General features: G+C 33.2%; 1 protein-coding gene and 1 non-coding gene across 5 annotated transcripts in view; one reads left to right on the top strand and one right to left on the bottom strand.

Moving 5' to 3' along the window:
* LOC659254 (uncharacterized) overlaps window positions 1-17,338 on the bottom strand; it is a 43,253-nt gene extending 25,915 nt beyond the window's left edge. The window contains exons 1-4 of one of the 4 annotated variants that reach the window (XR_010333582.1): window positions 17,026-17,338; window positions 16,298-16,979; window positions 15,933-16,252; window positions 3,978-4,164 (exon numbers count right to left, since the gene is read on the bottom strand). Coding sequence is in view for 3 of the 4 variants with exons in the window: in XM_965579.4 (XP_970672.2) it covers window positions 3,978-4,164; window positions 15,933-16,252; window positions 16,298-16,944 (1,154 nt within the window). In the remaining variant the exon portion in view is untranslated. The remainder of the gene's footprint in view (window positions 1-3,977; window positions 4,165-15,932; window positions 16,253-16,297; window positions 16,980-17,025) is intronic. The other 3 variants (XM_015981412.2, XM_965579.4, XM_008197079.3) reach the window with 3 other exon arrangements.
* On the top strand, window positions 161-237 carry Mir3871 (microRNA mir-3871). Its single transcript, NR_038725.1, has one exon. It is a non-coding gene; the product is annotated as a microRNA mir-3871 (primary transcript).

The following is a 17,338-nucleotide window of genomic DNA, read 5'->3' as shown; positions in this document are numbered from 1 at the left end:
TGAACACCCAATTATACACGTGTATTTTACTAAGCGGATCTGAATTCAAGCACTAAATATTCCATATAATACGAACTGTTAAAGTTAAAATTAATAAAAACACAATATCTTCAGGTGTATTAATTTAGAAGCACTCCACGTCTGCATTTGCCTAAACCTAATCCCACAATCCCGATTTCTGCCTTGTGCCGCTCCCTCCTAATTCCCGCCACATTTGCCTAATCGGGCATGTCCCACTTTTTTGCCCACGAGCTAAACAAAAATAAATGCCCGGCCGAGGTAAGAAGTGAGTCTCGAGCCAGATCCCTGAAGCAAATAAAACTTTTTAAGGGCTTCCAGCGTCCCGTAATTAATTGGAGCTGCTCTCGATGCGCCTCGCCTTGGCCTAGATCCCAACTACCTGCAGCCATCCGGAAATCGACTCGTAAAAATTTCCGGGTTGAGGAACAACAAGAAAATATTAAAGTGCCTGACCGGAACTGTACCGAACGTATGATTAATTCATGGTTAAATTAAACCCTGCGGCAAGAGTGACCCAACGCGTTACATTACAAAGTGAAATGAAACGTATTCATTGTGTGATAAAATGCGAGGATTACTGATTTAATTTGTGATCAAACGCGCGAATTTTTCTTTGATTTTCCGATCGGACAAATTTTATTTCGATGTGCGCAAATTGCGAGTAAATCAAACGGCTGAACAACTGGAAATGGCAATCTCCTTGGGAGGGGTGCAATAGAAGAACATTATTTTAATGAATGGAAACTTTACCGCTGGGGTTTGTTATTGTTTACCTTTTCCGCTTTCTGCGAGATAGGTGTAATCTACAGCCGGCGACGATAGTTTCTTTGTGCGCCAAGTGCACATTACTTTGTATTACACAAAGTTGCTCACATTTGTTGAATCGACCAAGGAAATCTAAATAAAGTTTAAATCGCATTTATTCAAACCGTCCCTTAATCGGTTTTTATCACAAGTTTTTGAAATTAATTAAAAAATATAGACTCATAACTGCCCAAACAACAAAAACAAAAAAAATTACAAAATAATTTTATATAATAAAAAATAGCATTTCATAAAGAGTTTCTTTAAAGTATTACAGTATTCTGAGTCTAATTTTAACACAAATTTTTGCACATAATTCACTGCGACATACTGTCATTATATTGGTAATTATCTACTTTATTTGAAGTTGAAGCTAACAACACGTAATTCTAAGTTAGAAAGCAACAAAGCATACATTTATATTGACTTTGCACTTTAGTTTCATTTAATTTATTAATTGTTCAACGCCAGAACTTGAATTCGTTTCAAGTATGTTTATTCAGATGTAAAAATGGTGGATGCGCCGGGTTGTTATTAATATTTTAATTCAATAGTTTAAACTAAAATCTACGTATTGCAGGTTTGAAACTAATTTCTATTTCTATTCATTATATACATTAAAATAGTCAACTAAGTAAAAACCAAAAATAAAATACAATATGACAATATTGTTGATGCTCGCCTAAAAAATGGTGGATGCGCCGGGCTAGAACTAATTTTATTTAATGGTTTATAGCTTCATTATTTGTTTTTCTCAATTTTTAACTAATTATTTTCAATTAATTTCAATAAATTAACTCTACAGCTGTATCCATTTGTATGGCAAATTAAGACAAATTTTTAAGACAACACTTTAATAAAAAATATTCTTCATGACTTGCCAACCCTTACCGACATTTTCTGATTCAATTAAACTACGAACTAATGATTCATTTTTAATATAGCCAACAGAAAAGTCAATAAAATCCAATGTATAGTTTCGAGCTTTCAGATTGATTTACAAAGCTATCAAGTTCAGATTTTTATTTTGGTTTCCATTTGTTTTTTCTTTTTTTTTAATTTCTGACGTTATTTCGTTTACTTTTTGTTAATAATCGTAGTCATTTTGGGTAAATAATTCGTGTTCAAGGACCTTTCTTTAAAGTATTAAAGTATTTTGAGTCGCATTTTAACACAAATTCGCTGTATCCTTAAAAATTAAATTTTTGCGACATAATTCACTTCATTATACTGTCATTATATTGGTAATTACCTAATTTATTTGAAGTTGAAGCTAACAACACGTAATTCTAAGTTAGGAAGCAACAAAGCATACATTTATATTGACTTTGCACTTTACTTTCATTTAATTTATTAATTGTTCAACGCCAGAACTTGAATTCGTTTCAAGTATGTTTATTCAGATGTAAAAATGGTGGATGCGCCGGGTTGTTATCAATATTTTAATTCAATAGTTTAAACTAAAATCTACGTATTGCAGGCTTGAAACTAATTTTTATTTCTATTTATTATATACATTACAATAGTCAACGAAGCAAAAGCCAAAAAGAAAATACAATATAACTATATTGTTGATACTCGGCTGTAAAAAATGGTGGATGCGCCGGGCTAGAACTATTCTTATTTAATGATTTATAGCAACATTATTTACGTTTTTTACGATTGTAACTAATCATTTTTAATTAAATTAAATAAATTAACTTTACGGTTGTATCTATTTTGATCATTGATTTTGATTATTGTGACAGATTTCAGCTCTGAAAACGGAACTGTAGCGTTATCATTACTTAAAGTTGAATCAAAAGTCGCGCATTTATAACTTAACAACCAACAAAGCTCATATTTATATTTGTATTTGTTTTATTTCTCTGTTATCACTCATAATAAGACTGAAAACATATTGCTTTGGTAGTCCGACCCATAATTACATTATGTAATATCACTGACATAATCCCTTCTTGTCAAATTCGCCAGACACGGCTTTATCGGAAAGTAATTCATTATTTGCGATAATCAAACAAAGACTGTTTCAATATCATTTGTTCCAAATTACTTATATTTTAACAACCTGTTTAGTAAATTCAAACTCTGCATAAATTTACTATTAATAGGCACATTAAACGTCAATTTGATGTTAAATATCATTTGGCATTAATACACTACACGAAAATCAATATAAACAACCAACATTTCTTTACATTTTTGTTCCAGCCAGCCCTAGAATCTCATTTAGCTCAATTTGTATTTGCAGAGTGTGTAAATCAAGTTTCACACACAAGGCGAACTCTACTCTAATTCCGATTATCTCCTTGTACTTAGTCCCACTTTCGCAAGTTAACATCCCTCCATCCTCATGTTCTTTTCAATGTTGACTCGGTGCATTTGCCTCCGACATCAAAGCGACTAAAGTCAACACATAATTAATCTCCCCACAAAACCACGCCGCATTTTCTAATTGCAAGAAGTTGTACAGCGGTCTCACCTAAAACTTTCGAGCCAGGGATTTTTACACAATTTAGAATGCATTTATTTTCACTGACTTCAAGTTAAAAAATGTAATTTTAAAACACATTTACTTTCATTTAAAATCCCGAAAAACAAATGGCCACACAAAAAAATTACCAAAAAAAATTTTTGAAACCTTTTCAAACAAATGATAAAGCATTGCTAAGCAGCATTTTGTGCACCACTGAAAAAATTGTCAAAAGTGTGCGCGCTGTTAGAAAACCTTCTAAAATATCTGCATTTTAAATTTCATAAAAATCCGTTGACAAATATCCGAGGTATCAGGCTCGCAATTTTTAGGTGAGCCACCCTGTATACTGGGCGAAATTAAACTGCGACAGCTGTCGCGCGATTCAAGTGGCTTTATTCCACGGGCAAGAAGATTAATTGGTCGCCCAATTTTTCCCCAATTATCAAGCCCTTAAGGTCCAACCTTCAGCTAAGAAGATTTGGCATAAAATTAATTTGAGGAATTTGCTCTTAATGTTGTTTTGTTCAAATTTACGGTTCGATATAAATGAAAACCGGCGGTTGACCGCTGAAAACAAGCCACTTGTTGGGCCAGAATTCCGTCGTGTCAGGTGCACAAACAGGCCAAGTGCAAACATCGCCTCCCCATTAATTAAATTCGATCAAAAACGCCTTACCTGCTAGCTGTGGAGTTGACACTGGTGTTGGACCGAGACCGTCGATTAATAATGGAATCCCCGCAATTGACTACGCCCCCTTTGTTGGTAATGCTGAAAGTCCTAAGCCTGTAGAGATCATCGCTGAGCCGGGGGTTGTAAGCTTTTTCCGGTAGCGAGCAAACCCGGGGCCGTATGTGGTCTGGAACTGAATAATTGAAATTTTACAGATTAGGGAAATTCAGCCATGGTTATTAATTTTTCTTTCGACTTGTAACCGAAACAACCTTTCACGGCGCACGAATTATTAACGAGGAGAACTCCACTCGTAATTTCACCTACAGTGCAGTAGCATCTTTTGTTGCTGACTCGAATCAGACGGAATTTCAAATTAACTCAAAGGGAACTAAACGTCACTAGGCTTTTAATTCTTTATGAGTTTATTGATCGTTCGAGTTTTTTACTTTTGTTCCCTGTTTCGGCGAATGGAAAACAAAATGGACGCTAATCGGGGCATTTTGTGATAAGTCTGAACATTTTACAACAAATGTTTAAGTTCCAGTAACTTAACTTTTTTTTTTCATTTTCATTAATTTTGTTGTTTTTTCTTCATAATTAGAATAAATTTAGTTTAGTTTCTAGGTGTGTTGATTTATTGCTTAGTTAAATAATTGTATAATTTTTAGGAAAAGCACAATTCTTTACTGTAATTTTTATTTATTTATTTTTTTATTTATTTATTATTATGAGAACTGAGTTAAAGGTGCGAATTTTGCCGTTTGCGGGCGCATTCCCGGCACGTCCTTTATGAGATCAGTGATTTCACGCTGCGGCAAGAATCGCCGGTGATCGTCCCTGTTTTCCGCTCAACGGAGCCGAATAAAAATAATTCCAGTAACGTTGGAATTAGCCCGTCTACCAGCACGAGGCGATTATTAATTAAAAGCCTGAAACGCGAAAACAAAACCGCTCAAGTTTGGTGTTTTAGTCAATTTGCAACAATTAGAAAGCCGTTCAAGTGGTTCGCTAATGATTAAACTTTGACGATTGCCTCATTTGGCTGCTTGTTTTCGCGAGATTGGGCGTTTTGAAAGGAGAAAGCGAAAGGTCGCGCGGAGGCGTGCAAATTTCATTCCAAGGATAGGGAAAATCGAGGAAAATGGAGTTTGAGTTACAATTTTCTGTCAGGTTGTTATGCGCGTTTACTTTGCAAAATGAGAATAGGGGAGTGTTCATATTTGATTTTTAACTGAATTTTTCATAGTGTTTTTTTTTGCTAAAAATCGAAGCCAATGGCCGCCTCATCCATTTGCAATTACTGATAAAAAGTTCAACAATGGCTTTCTGTCTCATTGTATTGAAGATTTTTTATTCAAGGGTCACTCACCAATTTTCATTATCTGTCATTCGTTCGCCCTGATTTATTTTCTCTCGACTCTATTGAACGATACGGTGAAAGCGCAAAGGACGCTGACATTTTTTAATTATGGCTGAAAGCCACAAATAAATTGGAATCTGTGGACATCATCTGGAGAATTACTTAACATTCAGTGCTGACACTGACCAACTTTTATAAAAAGCAGCTAGTTTTTGAGTCATTAAAAATTTCATTTCATTCCAGTAACTGAAATTTAGTTAGACTTGATTTCCTCTGATCTATTCATATCCAGAGAGAATAATTCAAAGAACTGGTCAACGGGAGATACATAGCCGAACAACAACAAAAAATAATGATTAAAAATCTTGATGCTCTCATAATATTGGTAATTATTTACTCTACTTGAAGTTGAAGCAACAACGCGTATTTCTAAGTTAAAGGGCAACAAAGCATACATTTATGTTGACTTTGCACTTTAGATTCATTTAATTTATCAACGGTTCAACGACAGAACTTGAATTCGTTTCAAATGTAAAATTTACTCAACTGCAAAAATGGTGGATGCGCCGGGTTATTGCTAATATTTTATTTTAATAGTTTAAATCATAATCTACGTATTGCATGTTTGAGATTAATTATTTTCTAATCAGATACATTGAAATAGTCAATTAAAGCAAAGTCCAAAAAGAAAATATAATATGTCAATGTTGTTGTCTTTTATAAAAGATTGAAATCATTATTTTGCAAGTTATTCATATTTGTTTTAAACAAGTTCTTCTTGAAATTTGTTTGCCATGTTCATGTGAATATAATCAGTAACCAAAACCCAGTTCATTGCAAAAATGTAGTTTTTTTGTTTTTTTTTTCTTGTTGTTTTTACGAAAACAATAACAAAATGTAATCAGTAACCTTTAAATTGAAAAATATCAGGTTTTATCGTTTTTCTTAAAAACATAAAAATTTTACTTATTCACCTTCCGTAATTAACAATTTCATTAGTTAGAAATGTTTGTTCAGCTATTAAAAATGGTGGATGCGCCGGGTTAGAACCAAATATTTTATTTAATAATTTATTGCGTTTATAAAAATTTGAAATCGCTATTTTGCAAGTTATTCATATTTGTTTTAAACAAGTTCTTCTTGAAATTTGTTTGCCATGTTCATGTGAAAATAATCAGTAACCAAAACCCAGTTCATTGCAAAAATGTAGTTTTTTTGTTTTTTTTTTTTTCTTATAGTTTTTACGAAAACAATAACAAAATGTAATCAGTAACCTTTAAATTGAAAAATATCAGGTTTTATCGTTTTTCTTAAAAACATAAAAATTTTACTTATTCACCTTCCGTAATTAACAATTTCATTAGTTAGAAATGTTTGTTCAGCTATTAAAAATGGTGGATGCGCCGGGTTAGAACCAAATATTTTATTTAATAATTTATTGCGTTATTATTTACGCATTCCATAATTTTAAATTAATTATTTTTAATTATTTTAATTTGTTTTTTAACTGAAATTATAAATAAACAAAGAACCTATAAATTCTTCTGCGAATCCACAGATAATTCTTTTCACAAGAATTAAACTTTCAGAGTTTCAGCTCAGAAAACGGAGTTGTGTCGTTATCATTATTCAAAGTTGAAGCAAACGACACGCATTTATAACTTAACAGCCGACAAAGGACACATTTATATTAATTCTTTTACTTTAGTTTCATTAGAATAATTAACTTGGAAACGGAAACAATGAAATACGCGACCTCGTGTTTTTCTTCTCTGTTTTCAGTATTATAACACATAAAAAACAAGAAGCCAAAACAAACGAGATATAATTAAAATAAAACAAAATAAAATAACAAAAACTGATTAACAAAAAAAATAATGAAAATGGAAGAAGCTAAAATAACAATAAACAACAATAAATAAATTTGACGATTGATTATTACTTATTACACTTCACGTATTAATGATTAAAAAGGAAAAATATGACAAGGAAACACAAAGAATAATTGTAAATAAATTGAGGCTAAAACAAAGTTTGTGAAAGCGCACTTTTAATTATTGCTGAAAGTCACAAATAAATTAGAATTTTGTTGGTTTGGACTTTTCTAGTGTACATACTAATCATCTAATGGACTCGCGTAATAAGAGAACAAGTTTGCTACTTTTATGTAAACAGGAGCCTCCCCGTATCAATTAAACGTCTGCAAACTTTCATTCCAAGCTTGAAATTAATTACATAATCTGTCAGAAATGCAAAATTCTGTTCAGAGTTGGTGACAGGTAAGTTTCAGGAATCGCATTCCACTTGCTTTAAACCTCGTCAGAGCTTTTTTAGTAATTTACTGCCAACTTCTTTCGTGTTAATTACGTAACAATAAATGTTGTTGCTACAATTGTAAATCTTTCTTATTGGATTACGCGGTGTAATTTACTAGATATACAACACAAATTCGGTTAAATAACGCCATATATTTCCAAACCGCTCCACGCGAATCAATACGTAACGAAAAGTAAACCCATAACGAGGAGTGTTTTTACCAAACGTTGGCAAATCGCGAAAATAGTTGTTGGAATTAATCTGGCGTTTGATAACGGTTTTATCTTTTAATTTCGATAAAACGGCCGTATAAAGCTTGTCTTATCTGTGTTTATTTCTGCTGAAATGGGTTCGAGAAAAGGTTAATTTGTGCTTCGCCAGAGCCGGAATAATTTCGCCGAATCCGTGTCTATTGTACGCATTATCGTAGTTTAAGACACAAATAGTGTCTATCTCGCGCATTCCTTTGAAGTATTTGCTATAATTCCCTCGTTCTAATCTAATAATTCATGTCTTTGTAGCCCGGAGGCTTAAGCCAAACTGTAATTAAGTAAAATTAACACAGAACGAGCGAGTAAGACAGTAAACATTCGTTCGTAGCCTCATTAACCTCCATCTCCGAACCGTCATCCTGTCGTCTCCTCTCCCGTCCATTAAATTAAAAATGCAAAAGAAAGGAAAAATGAGCCGCCACTCGAGCCATCTCCCTCGCCTCCGTTTAACTCGGATAAGAATTTACGGGTCCAGCGGTTAGACACTCATATTATCCTCCAGAAGTTAATATTTTATCGCCCGACTCCGTCCACGTGAAAATCAATAACAGCAGGGCCTTCGTGCACAATAATACGAAGCTTCATAACGCAATATATGAAGCCGTTTAGTGCACTTTTATTGAAAGTCAAGGACTGGAAGATTCTTGCTTCGGAGTTAAGTCAATAAAGTGTGTTGTGTTCGCGACAAACATCGGCCGCGGAAAAGTCGGGACGCTCAACAGGTCTCTTTTAAAACATTCATTTCCATTAAGGGTGGGTGGGCGCTTTCTTCGACGGAATTATTCCATCGCGCCGTAATGGACGCGAGATTAACACCTTCATTGTTGGAATTTTTAACGAAGGAAAGCTGGGCTGCAGACGGGCTCAAGGTATTACGCCCAAAACCGATGGAGCGGGGAAGCATTACGGGGGATATTACGCGGAATTCTAATGGCACTGCACTTGCCACAACTAATAGGAGAAACTCGAATCTCTTGCAAAATTGTTTAATTTTACTTGGCAAAATTATCACAAAAGAGGTAAAAATACAAATGTAAAAGCAAGACAATAGAAAAAAACAAATCAGAAAATAAATTACGAGTAAAAAACAAATACAAAGAAAAAAAACATTGTTTTTAATAATTAAAATTACGCCAAAGACTTATGAAATCGTAGCGATAACCGTAAGATTGATAAAATAACAACAACAAGGAAGGTAAAAGTCAAAAAATAAAAGACAAAAAATCAGAGCAAAAAATTTTATAAAAAATATAGGACAATAAAATTAAACAAATAACACAGAAAGACATTTAAAAATGAGTGAGAAAAGAGAAAAAAGCAGCCGAAAACATAATAATAAAAAAATATGAAAAGAAACAAAACACATAATAAGAAATATGTATAAAAAAGATTCAAAGAATATAGATCAAAACATAAAATAAGAGTAAAAAACGAATAGAAAGAACAAAAGTGGAAGCACAATATAAAAACCCAAAACCGTTATTTTTAATTAAAATAACGCTGAAAATTTAAGAAATTTATTAAAGTAATAACAACAAGCGAGTAGAAGTAAAGAAAAATCATTTGAGGCAATTTAAGGAATAAGAAAAAGAGACATTTTATAAAAAATATAGGACAATAAAATTAAACAAATAACACAGAAAGACATTTAAAAATAAGTGAGAAAAGAGAAAAAAGCAGCCGAAAACATAATAATAAAAAAAATATGAAAAGAAACAAAACACATAATAAGAAATATGTATAAAAAAAATTCAAAGAATATAGATCAGAACATAAAATAAGAATAAAAAACGAATAGAAAGAACAAAAGTGGAAGCACAATATAAAAAACCCAAAACCGTTATTTTTAATTAAAATAACGCTGAAAATTTAAGAAATTTATTAAAGTAATAACAACAAGCGAGCAGAAGTAAAGAAAAATCATTTGAGGCAATTTAAGGAATAAGAAAAAGAGACATTTTATAAAAAATATAGGACAATAAAATTAAACAAATAACACAGAAAGACATTTAAAAATAAGTGAGAAAAGAGAAAAAAGCAGCCAAAAACATAATAATAAAAAAAATATGAAAAGAAACAAAACACATAATAAGAAATATGTATAAAAAAGATTCAAAGAATATAGATCAGAACATAAAATAAGAGTAAAAAACGAATAGAAAGAACAAAAGTGGAAGCACAATATAAAAAACCCAAAACCATTATTTTTAATTAAAATAACGCTGAAAATTTAAGAAATTTATTAAAGTAATAACAACAAGCGAGCAGAAGTAAAGAAAAATCATTTGAGGCAATTTAAAGAATAAGAAAAAGAAACATTTTATAAAAAATATAGGACAATAAAATTAAACAAATAACACAAAAACACATTTAGAAATAAGTGAGAGAAGAAGAAAAGAAAATAGCATGTCAAGAAACAAAATTATACGAAATGTATAAGAAAAAACTAATAATGAAAAAATGAAACGAATGTAGATCAAAACATAAAGTAAGAGTAAAAAATAGATACAAAGAAGAATCTTACCAATAAGTTAAGTAATATAATAACAACGAAGTAAAAGTCAAAAAACAGAAGCACAAGCAAAACTAAGAAAAAATAATTTTAAGAAACTTCAAGAATGAGAAAAAGAGACAGGAAGAATATATAGGACAATAAAATTTAAAAAGTAACAGCTTTTTAGACCACCAAGGTCTCACTTTCCAATTATGAAATAAGCCAAACGCCCAAAATTGTAGCCTGAAGACGATACAATGAAGTATCGAAACGTCGCGACAAACTTTATTGTTTTATTTGTCCTCTGTCCTATAAAACCATTTTCTACGTAATTAACCTTCAAGGTTTAAAAGTAAGTGAGACAATAAAGAAAAGTAGCCAAAGACATAAAAATAAGAAAAAAATATATGACCAGAAATAAAACAATAAGAAATATAAAAAAGTGTATCAAAGAGTAGGCGGTTTTTTTCTTTGTGATCGATAAATTACTGAGAGAAAATGTAATATTACCATTCGCAATTATATTAGTTTTAATGTAAGTCAAAATAAAAAAGACTTAAAAAAACAGGTAATAAAACGTGAAAAAACAATATAGAAAAACACTGAATAATAGAAGACAACAATAAAAAAAATCCTAATTATCCTTTACTCCACAATTTATTCCAAATATAATAAAAAGAAAGATGAATGAAACATTGAAAGAGATGAGAAAGTAAAGACTAGCCTAATGTGTTTTTTACAAATTTATTTTTAGAATAACTGGAGGTTAGAGATTTTTTTCAGTACCAACTAGTTGAAGATGAACAATTTTTTTATTTTACTACGAACAATATTTATAAAGTTAGAACAAATAGAGGCAACAAACACAAAATGAAGTAAAAAATATAATAAGAGAATGATCGAAAATGAATATGTACAGGTGTAAAGAGGGAAAAAAATAACTTCAAAAAACTGTAAGGGCAAAGATTATAGAAGAAGCAAAAGACCTAACTAGTCGAATTCAAAAAGACAAATAGTAAAAAAAATAAAGTAAAAGTAAAGAACAAAAAAATAGGCGGAAAAGACAAAAGTAGAATTAAAATAACAAAAAAAAACAAAATATTAAAAGAAAAAAGATCAGTAAAAAGCCCAAGATTAATTATTTAATTAATTCAATTATGTATAATTTTTGTTTATACATTTTTACAGAAATGTGTCCCTGTCGTAATAATTGCATTTGCAGACGAATTTTCAACTTGACAAACTTTTTAAGAACGTGCCATTTCAAGTCATAAATCTCAATATCAGTTGTCAAAACAAGGCGAAATTAGTTTGATATTAATTCGCGAGCCAGTTCCAAATTGAAAAAAGTTTGACGTAAAAATTAATCGTTTTTTCCGCCCGGTAAACAGATAATTGCCTAACTTTTTATTTTGTACCCCGAGTGGATAAGCGAGGAGTTTAATGCGCGGCGATTAAAAGTTATTGCCGTTGAAAAAGCGACCAGTGGTGTCTCGTTACCCACTTTTTCAACAGTCGTGTGCAATTTGCCAAAATCGATCGTCATTTCAAATCCCAAGATTGCGATAAATCAAAGTCGCGCTTTTTCAGTTCAATCATCATCAGCTACACTGTGAATCACCCAAACTATTAGGCAAAACTATCGGCTGTTCCTGTAATCCGTCTGAATTGTGAGAAGTTCAAACAGGGAACAATAACGCCGAAAGTTGGGCTTATCGCATCGATCGCCAGGTTTTCGAGGAAATTGACTTCCTGAACACGCCAGTATACAAAACGGGGAATTAACACTGGACGCAGCAAAACGCCAAGGATCATCACTTTTTGTCGAAATAATTCCATTGTTATTTCCTCTGCATAAGTCGCAAGATTAATGCGAGTTTTTCGCAACTTAATTAACAATGACACAAGTTTTGCCCAACACAATAGAGTCGACGTCCTTTTTTGCGAGGCGGTTTTTGGCTTCCAGAAGCGAGCACCTGTTGTGGCGTCTGCACATTTTTTTAATTAAACTCGGATGAATTTATTTGAGTTTGGAATTAGTTTTTCGAATAGATTCGTCTTGTCACAGCGTTGCAAACTAAATTATTTTTATTATTATTGTAATTGTAAATATTACAGATTTACATTTAGATTGAATTTCCTGGAAAAAACGCCACAATTATAACCACCAGGTGGTTGCGCGAATTGTTCGGGACAGATGTTTAAATTTAATTGTGTTTTCCTGCCCTTGTGTTTATTTCTAACCATTGACTGATTAATGGAACACAAAACGAATTCTTCAGCCTTTCAAGTCGCACTAATTGCTCTATTTTCCTGTTATTAAAACAAACACGTGAAAAAGGAATAAAAAAGCCGTTACTGGGAGGAAAATGGCATTAATTTATATTCAGATAAGATAAATGATCAATAAATGCCGTCCTTATACACAAAAGATTAATGCTTGCAGCGCACAACTCGGCATTATTTTTAGAACCGACACAAAAGCCACTTTTTCAAGAAAATGATTAGCACACGCGACGCAAATGATTGGACTAGTTTATGGTCAAAATGATTTGTTTTATGACTTGCTGATTACGTAATTTCAAAAATAACAGAACTGGAAGCTTTTATATTTATTTTCGAGCAATGAGATGGCTCAATTGTGTTGTGAAACGACTGGGTAAACAAATTATTTTGTTTACATTGTGGCAATAAAATATGATTAATTAACGAGGTTGTTTAATTGTTAAATTTCCAAAATGTGATTGAACGTTAATTTCGTCCTCACTTAAAATGAAAAACTAAGCTCGTTGCGCGGATTCGCTCAAACGAACTCGGAGCTAATTAAGCAACAATGGGAAAACTTAGCTCCACTCCAAATAATCAGTCATATTGCACGGAATGTTCCCGGATCGGGTTGATTATCTCCAGGACAATAAAATTCGCGGAAGAATTGTTCCGGTGCAGTCCTTGGAGATCGAGTTGGCTCATCCACAATTTCGGTTTTTTTTGAATAAGCAGGAGAAAATCGGTTTAGCAACGAGATGATCATAAATTCTCGAGGGAAGCGATGTGTTTATTTAAAAATTCAAAGGTAAGCCGGTATCGATTCGAACTGAGGGGTCACATGTCCAATAGTATGTTTTCTCGCAGTAATTACATCATCTGGCTGTAGCGACGGAAATATGTTACGAATTACACGTTGGGCTAAACGCTCCTGCTCACATTCCATTTTTTTCGCCAACAATCAATAGTGGACTTCGGGAGCAGACAGCGTTTATCAACTGTGACCCAAATGTTGGCTTTTTGTGACTGTGATTTGTTTCACACGAAAAATCGGATGAATAATAAAATTATCGTAAATTTTCCAGGCTTGTTTTTGTAAGAAACGAAATTTTTGGTTTATAGATGAAAGTTTTTTATTCTTCCTGTTTCGAACTAATAATTGTCAATTGGTTAAAAAACCTTAACTATAATAATAAGCAAAAACCCCAAAGCTATTTTTAGGTCGGACTCAGAAATTTGAAATTTTAGCCAGAGAATCTTTGGCTAATATCTCAAAAACTACGATTCGTAGACAAAAAGTGAAAACAGATTCAGAATCCTTGATAAATTTTGCATAAAAAACTAAAATATCAAATATCCAAACTATTTAATTTCAATTGAAAAATAAAAAAAATATCTACTTAACTACTCCAACTAAACTTTATCTTGAGGAACCAAACTTTGATCAATATCTTAAAAACTGATAGCTGTAGATAAAAAATAAGAACAGTTTCGGAATCCTTACATACTTTTCTACAAAAAGAATTAAGATATAAGTTGGTTTGTAAAATACTTTGCTAAAAAAATTATTGGAAAAGACGTTTGGTTTTCTCAAACTAAATTTTAATCAGTTCCATAATCTTTGACTAATATCTCAAAAACTACGGTTCGTAGACAAAAAGTGAAAACAGATTCAAAATCCTTCATAAATTTTGCGTAAACAACTAAAAAACCGAATATCCAAACTATTTAATTTCATTTGAAAAATAACAAAAATATCTACTTAAATACTCTAATTAAACTTCATCTTGAGGAACTAAACATTGATCAATATCTCAAAAATTGTTGACTGTAGATGAAAAATAAGAACAGTTCCGGAATCCTAACATAATTTTCTACAAAAAGAAATAAAATTTAAGTTGTTTTGCAAAATACTTTGCTAAAAAAATAATTGTCAAATACGTTTGATTTTCTCGAACTAAATTTTAATCAGTTCCATAATCTTTAGGGAATTTCTCAAAAACTAAGATTCGTAGACAAAAAGTGAAAACAGATTCAGAATCCTTGATAAATTTTGCATAAAAAAGTAAAATAACAAATACCCAAACTATTTAATTTCAATTGAAAAATAAAAAAAATTTCTACGTAACTACTCCAACTAAACTTTATCTTGAGGAACCAAACTTTGATCAATATCTTAAAAACTATACGCTGTAGATGAAAAATAAGAACAGTTTCTGAATCCTCACATAATTTTCTACAAAAAGAATTAAGATATAAGTTGGTTTGTAAAATACTTTGCTAAAAAAATTATTGGAAAATACGTTTGGTTTTCTCAAACTAAATTTTAATCAGTTCCATAATCTTTGGGTAATATCTCAAAAACTATGGTTCGTAGACAAAAAGTAAATACAGATTCAGAATCCTTGATAAATTTTGCATATAAAACTAAAATATCAAATATCCAAACTATTTAATTTCAATTGAAAAATAAAAAAATATCTACTTAACTACTCCAACTAAACTTTATCTTGAGGAACCAAACTTTGATCAATATCTTAAAAACTGATAGCTGTAGATGAAAAATAAGAACAGTTTCGGAATCCTCACATAATTTTCTACAAAAAGCATTAAGATATAAGTTGGTTTGTAAAATACTTTGCTAAAAAAATTATTGGAAAATACGTTTGGTTTTCTCAAACTAAATTTTAATCAGTTCTATAATCTTTGGCCAATGTCTCAAAAACTACGGTTCGTAGACGAAAAGTAAAAACAGATTCAAAATCTTTGATAAATTTTGCATAGAAAACTAAGATATCAGATATCCAAACTATTCAATTTCAATTGAAAAATTTTAAAAAGTATTTACTTAACTACTCCAACTAAACTTTACATTGAGGAGCCAAACTTTGACCGATATCTCAAAAACTGTTAACTGTAGATGAAAAATAAGAACAGATTTGGAATCCTCACATAATTTTCCACATAAAGAACATACACATAAGTTGGTTTGTAAAATAATTTGGTAAAAAAAAAATAATTTTCAAAACTGAACTAATATTTCAAAAACTATTAGTTGTGGATGGGAATACTGATTATTATTACTTTAATTTCTATCTTAAATATTTACTTTCTTATTTAATAATACGAAACATATCGGGCAAAATCATTGATCTTGACCAAACTTTTTGTCGATTATCAGGGGCGAGATAAATAATCAAAAAATAATTTTTATTTTACCTTGAAAAAAACTCGCAAAACACAAAACTTACCGGGCAATTCCAGGAAGTTTGAAGTCCTTCTCTGGCGCCCCCTTGCCGTGTTTTGAAAGTTCAAAGGTCCGATGTCCTCATTCGACACATTGGACATGTTGGAGGCGACCGAATCCCTCGATCCTCTCCGTGACGCCAAATACGCCAGCCCACCTTTAACCGAGCCTTTCCTCCGAGGGGAGCTAGGCCGGCTCAGGGAGGTCATGGTCGTGTTGGCGGCATCATCCGTCATGTCAGTGAGGTCAGAAGTTGACTTGCGACACCTTAGAAGCGCCTTATCGGTGCGATCGGACTCGTTGATTGATTTGCTAGACGCATATCTGGAAGTAGCTCGCTAGCGAAAGAAAAAACTCAACCGAAAGTACCTCTCGTCATAGCCCGGATTCGTGCGAATGTTGCACTTGGGCTTCTTGCTCTTCTCCTTGAAGGAGGAGTGCCGGGAGGAGTACCGATAGCTGGAGCAGGTCTGCGTGTCGCTTTCGGAGTCGAGCGAGTGGCAGATCTTGTACTCGATGTCCTGGTACCCCCCCGTGGGGTGGGTGGTGGTGGAGTGGTACTCCAGACTGGACTTGGAGTTGCTGGAGTCGCTCTTCGACGATTGGTACTGCTGGCGGTGGAACGCTTTGCTCAGTTTCGACTTGGGGGGGCTTTGGAGGTTGAAGTGAGCAGTGGAGGTGCCTTCATGGACTTGCACCTCTTCCTGCAGGTTGAAGGACCTGGGGGATCTGGGCGATTTCAGGGGGAGGTTTGGGGACTTGGGGCCGGTGCTTTGATTAAAATCGAAGATGCGTTCGGTCTGTGAGGGGCTGCTGAGCTGGACTTTGGGGGACTTGGCGCCGCGTTCGAGGAGCGGACTCCTGGGGTAGTTGGGCGATTTCTGCTCATGGTGGTAGTGGGGGCTTCGGGGGGCCGAGCCCGGGGTCGGGGAGGAGTAGGAGGATTTGGGGAGGGCGACCGATTTCCTGGAGGAGCGCGCCGAGCTGCTCCTGGAGAAGCTGCCGTTCACTTTCATTTTTACAACCTGGTTGTGTTTTTGGCCATTTCGATCTGAGCGAAGCTAGTTTCATTCATGGTTTGCAAAGTGCGGACTTACCCCAAGCGTCACAGTGCACTCGACACTCGCCGAAACACTAACGCTTCTCGCTCAACAGCCACCAAACACTCGCTTGAATGGGGGAATCACAGACAGGCGCAATTCGAGCGATCAATATTCGAGAAAAAGACGAAATGTCGAGCTGCCAGCTTTTCTAACTTCGGACGCTCGAACCCGGGAAATTGCATTTTACACCGAATTTCTACAATTGATCGGTTATTGAATGGAGCAGATGTCGCAGCGAATTTAATTTTCCGAAGGCTGGAGCTTTTCTTTGGGCTTGTTTTGACAAAGTCCGGCTAATTGTGCGAGC

Source organism: Tribolium castaneum, chromosome 3, assembly GCF_031307605.1.
Source record: "Tribolium castaneum strain GA2 chromosome 3, icTriCast1.1, whole genome shotgun sequence".
In the NCBI taxonomy this organism is placed as follows: domain Eukaryota; kingdom Metazoa; phylum Arthropoda; class Insecta; order Coleoptera; family Tenebrionidae; genus Tribolium; species Tribolium castaneum.
This window is presented reverse-complemented; position numbering and strand designations above follow the sequence as displayed.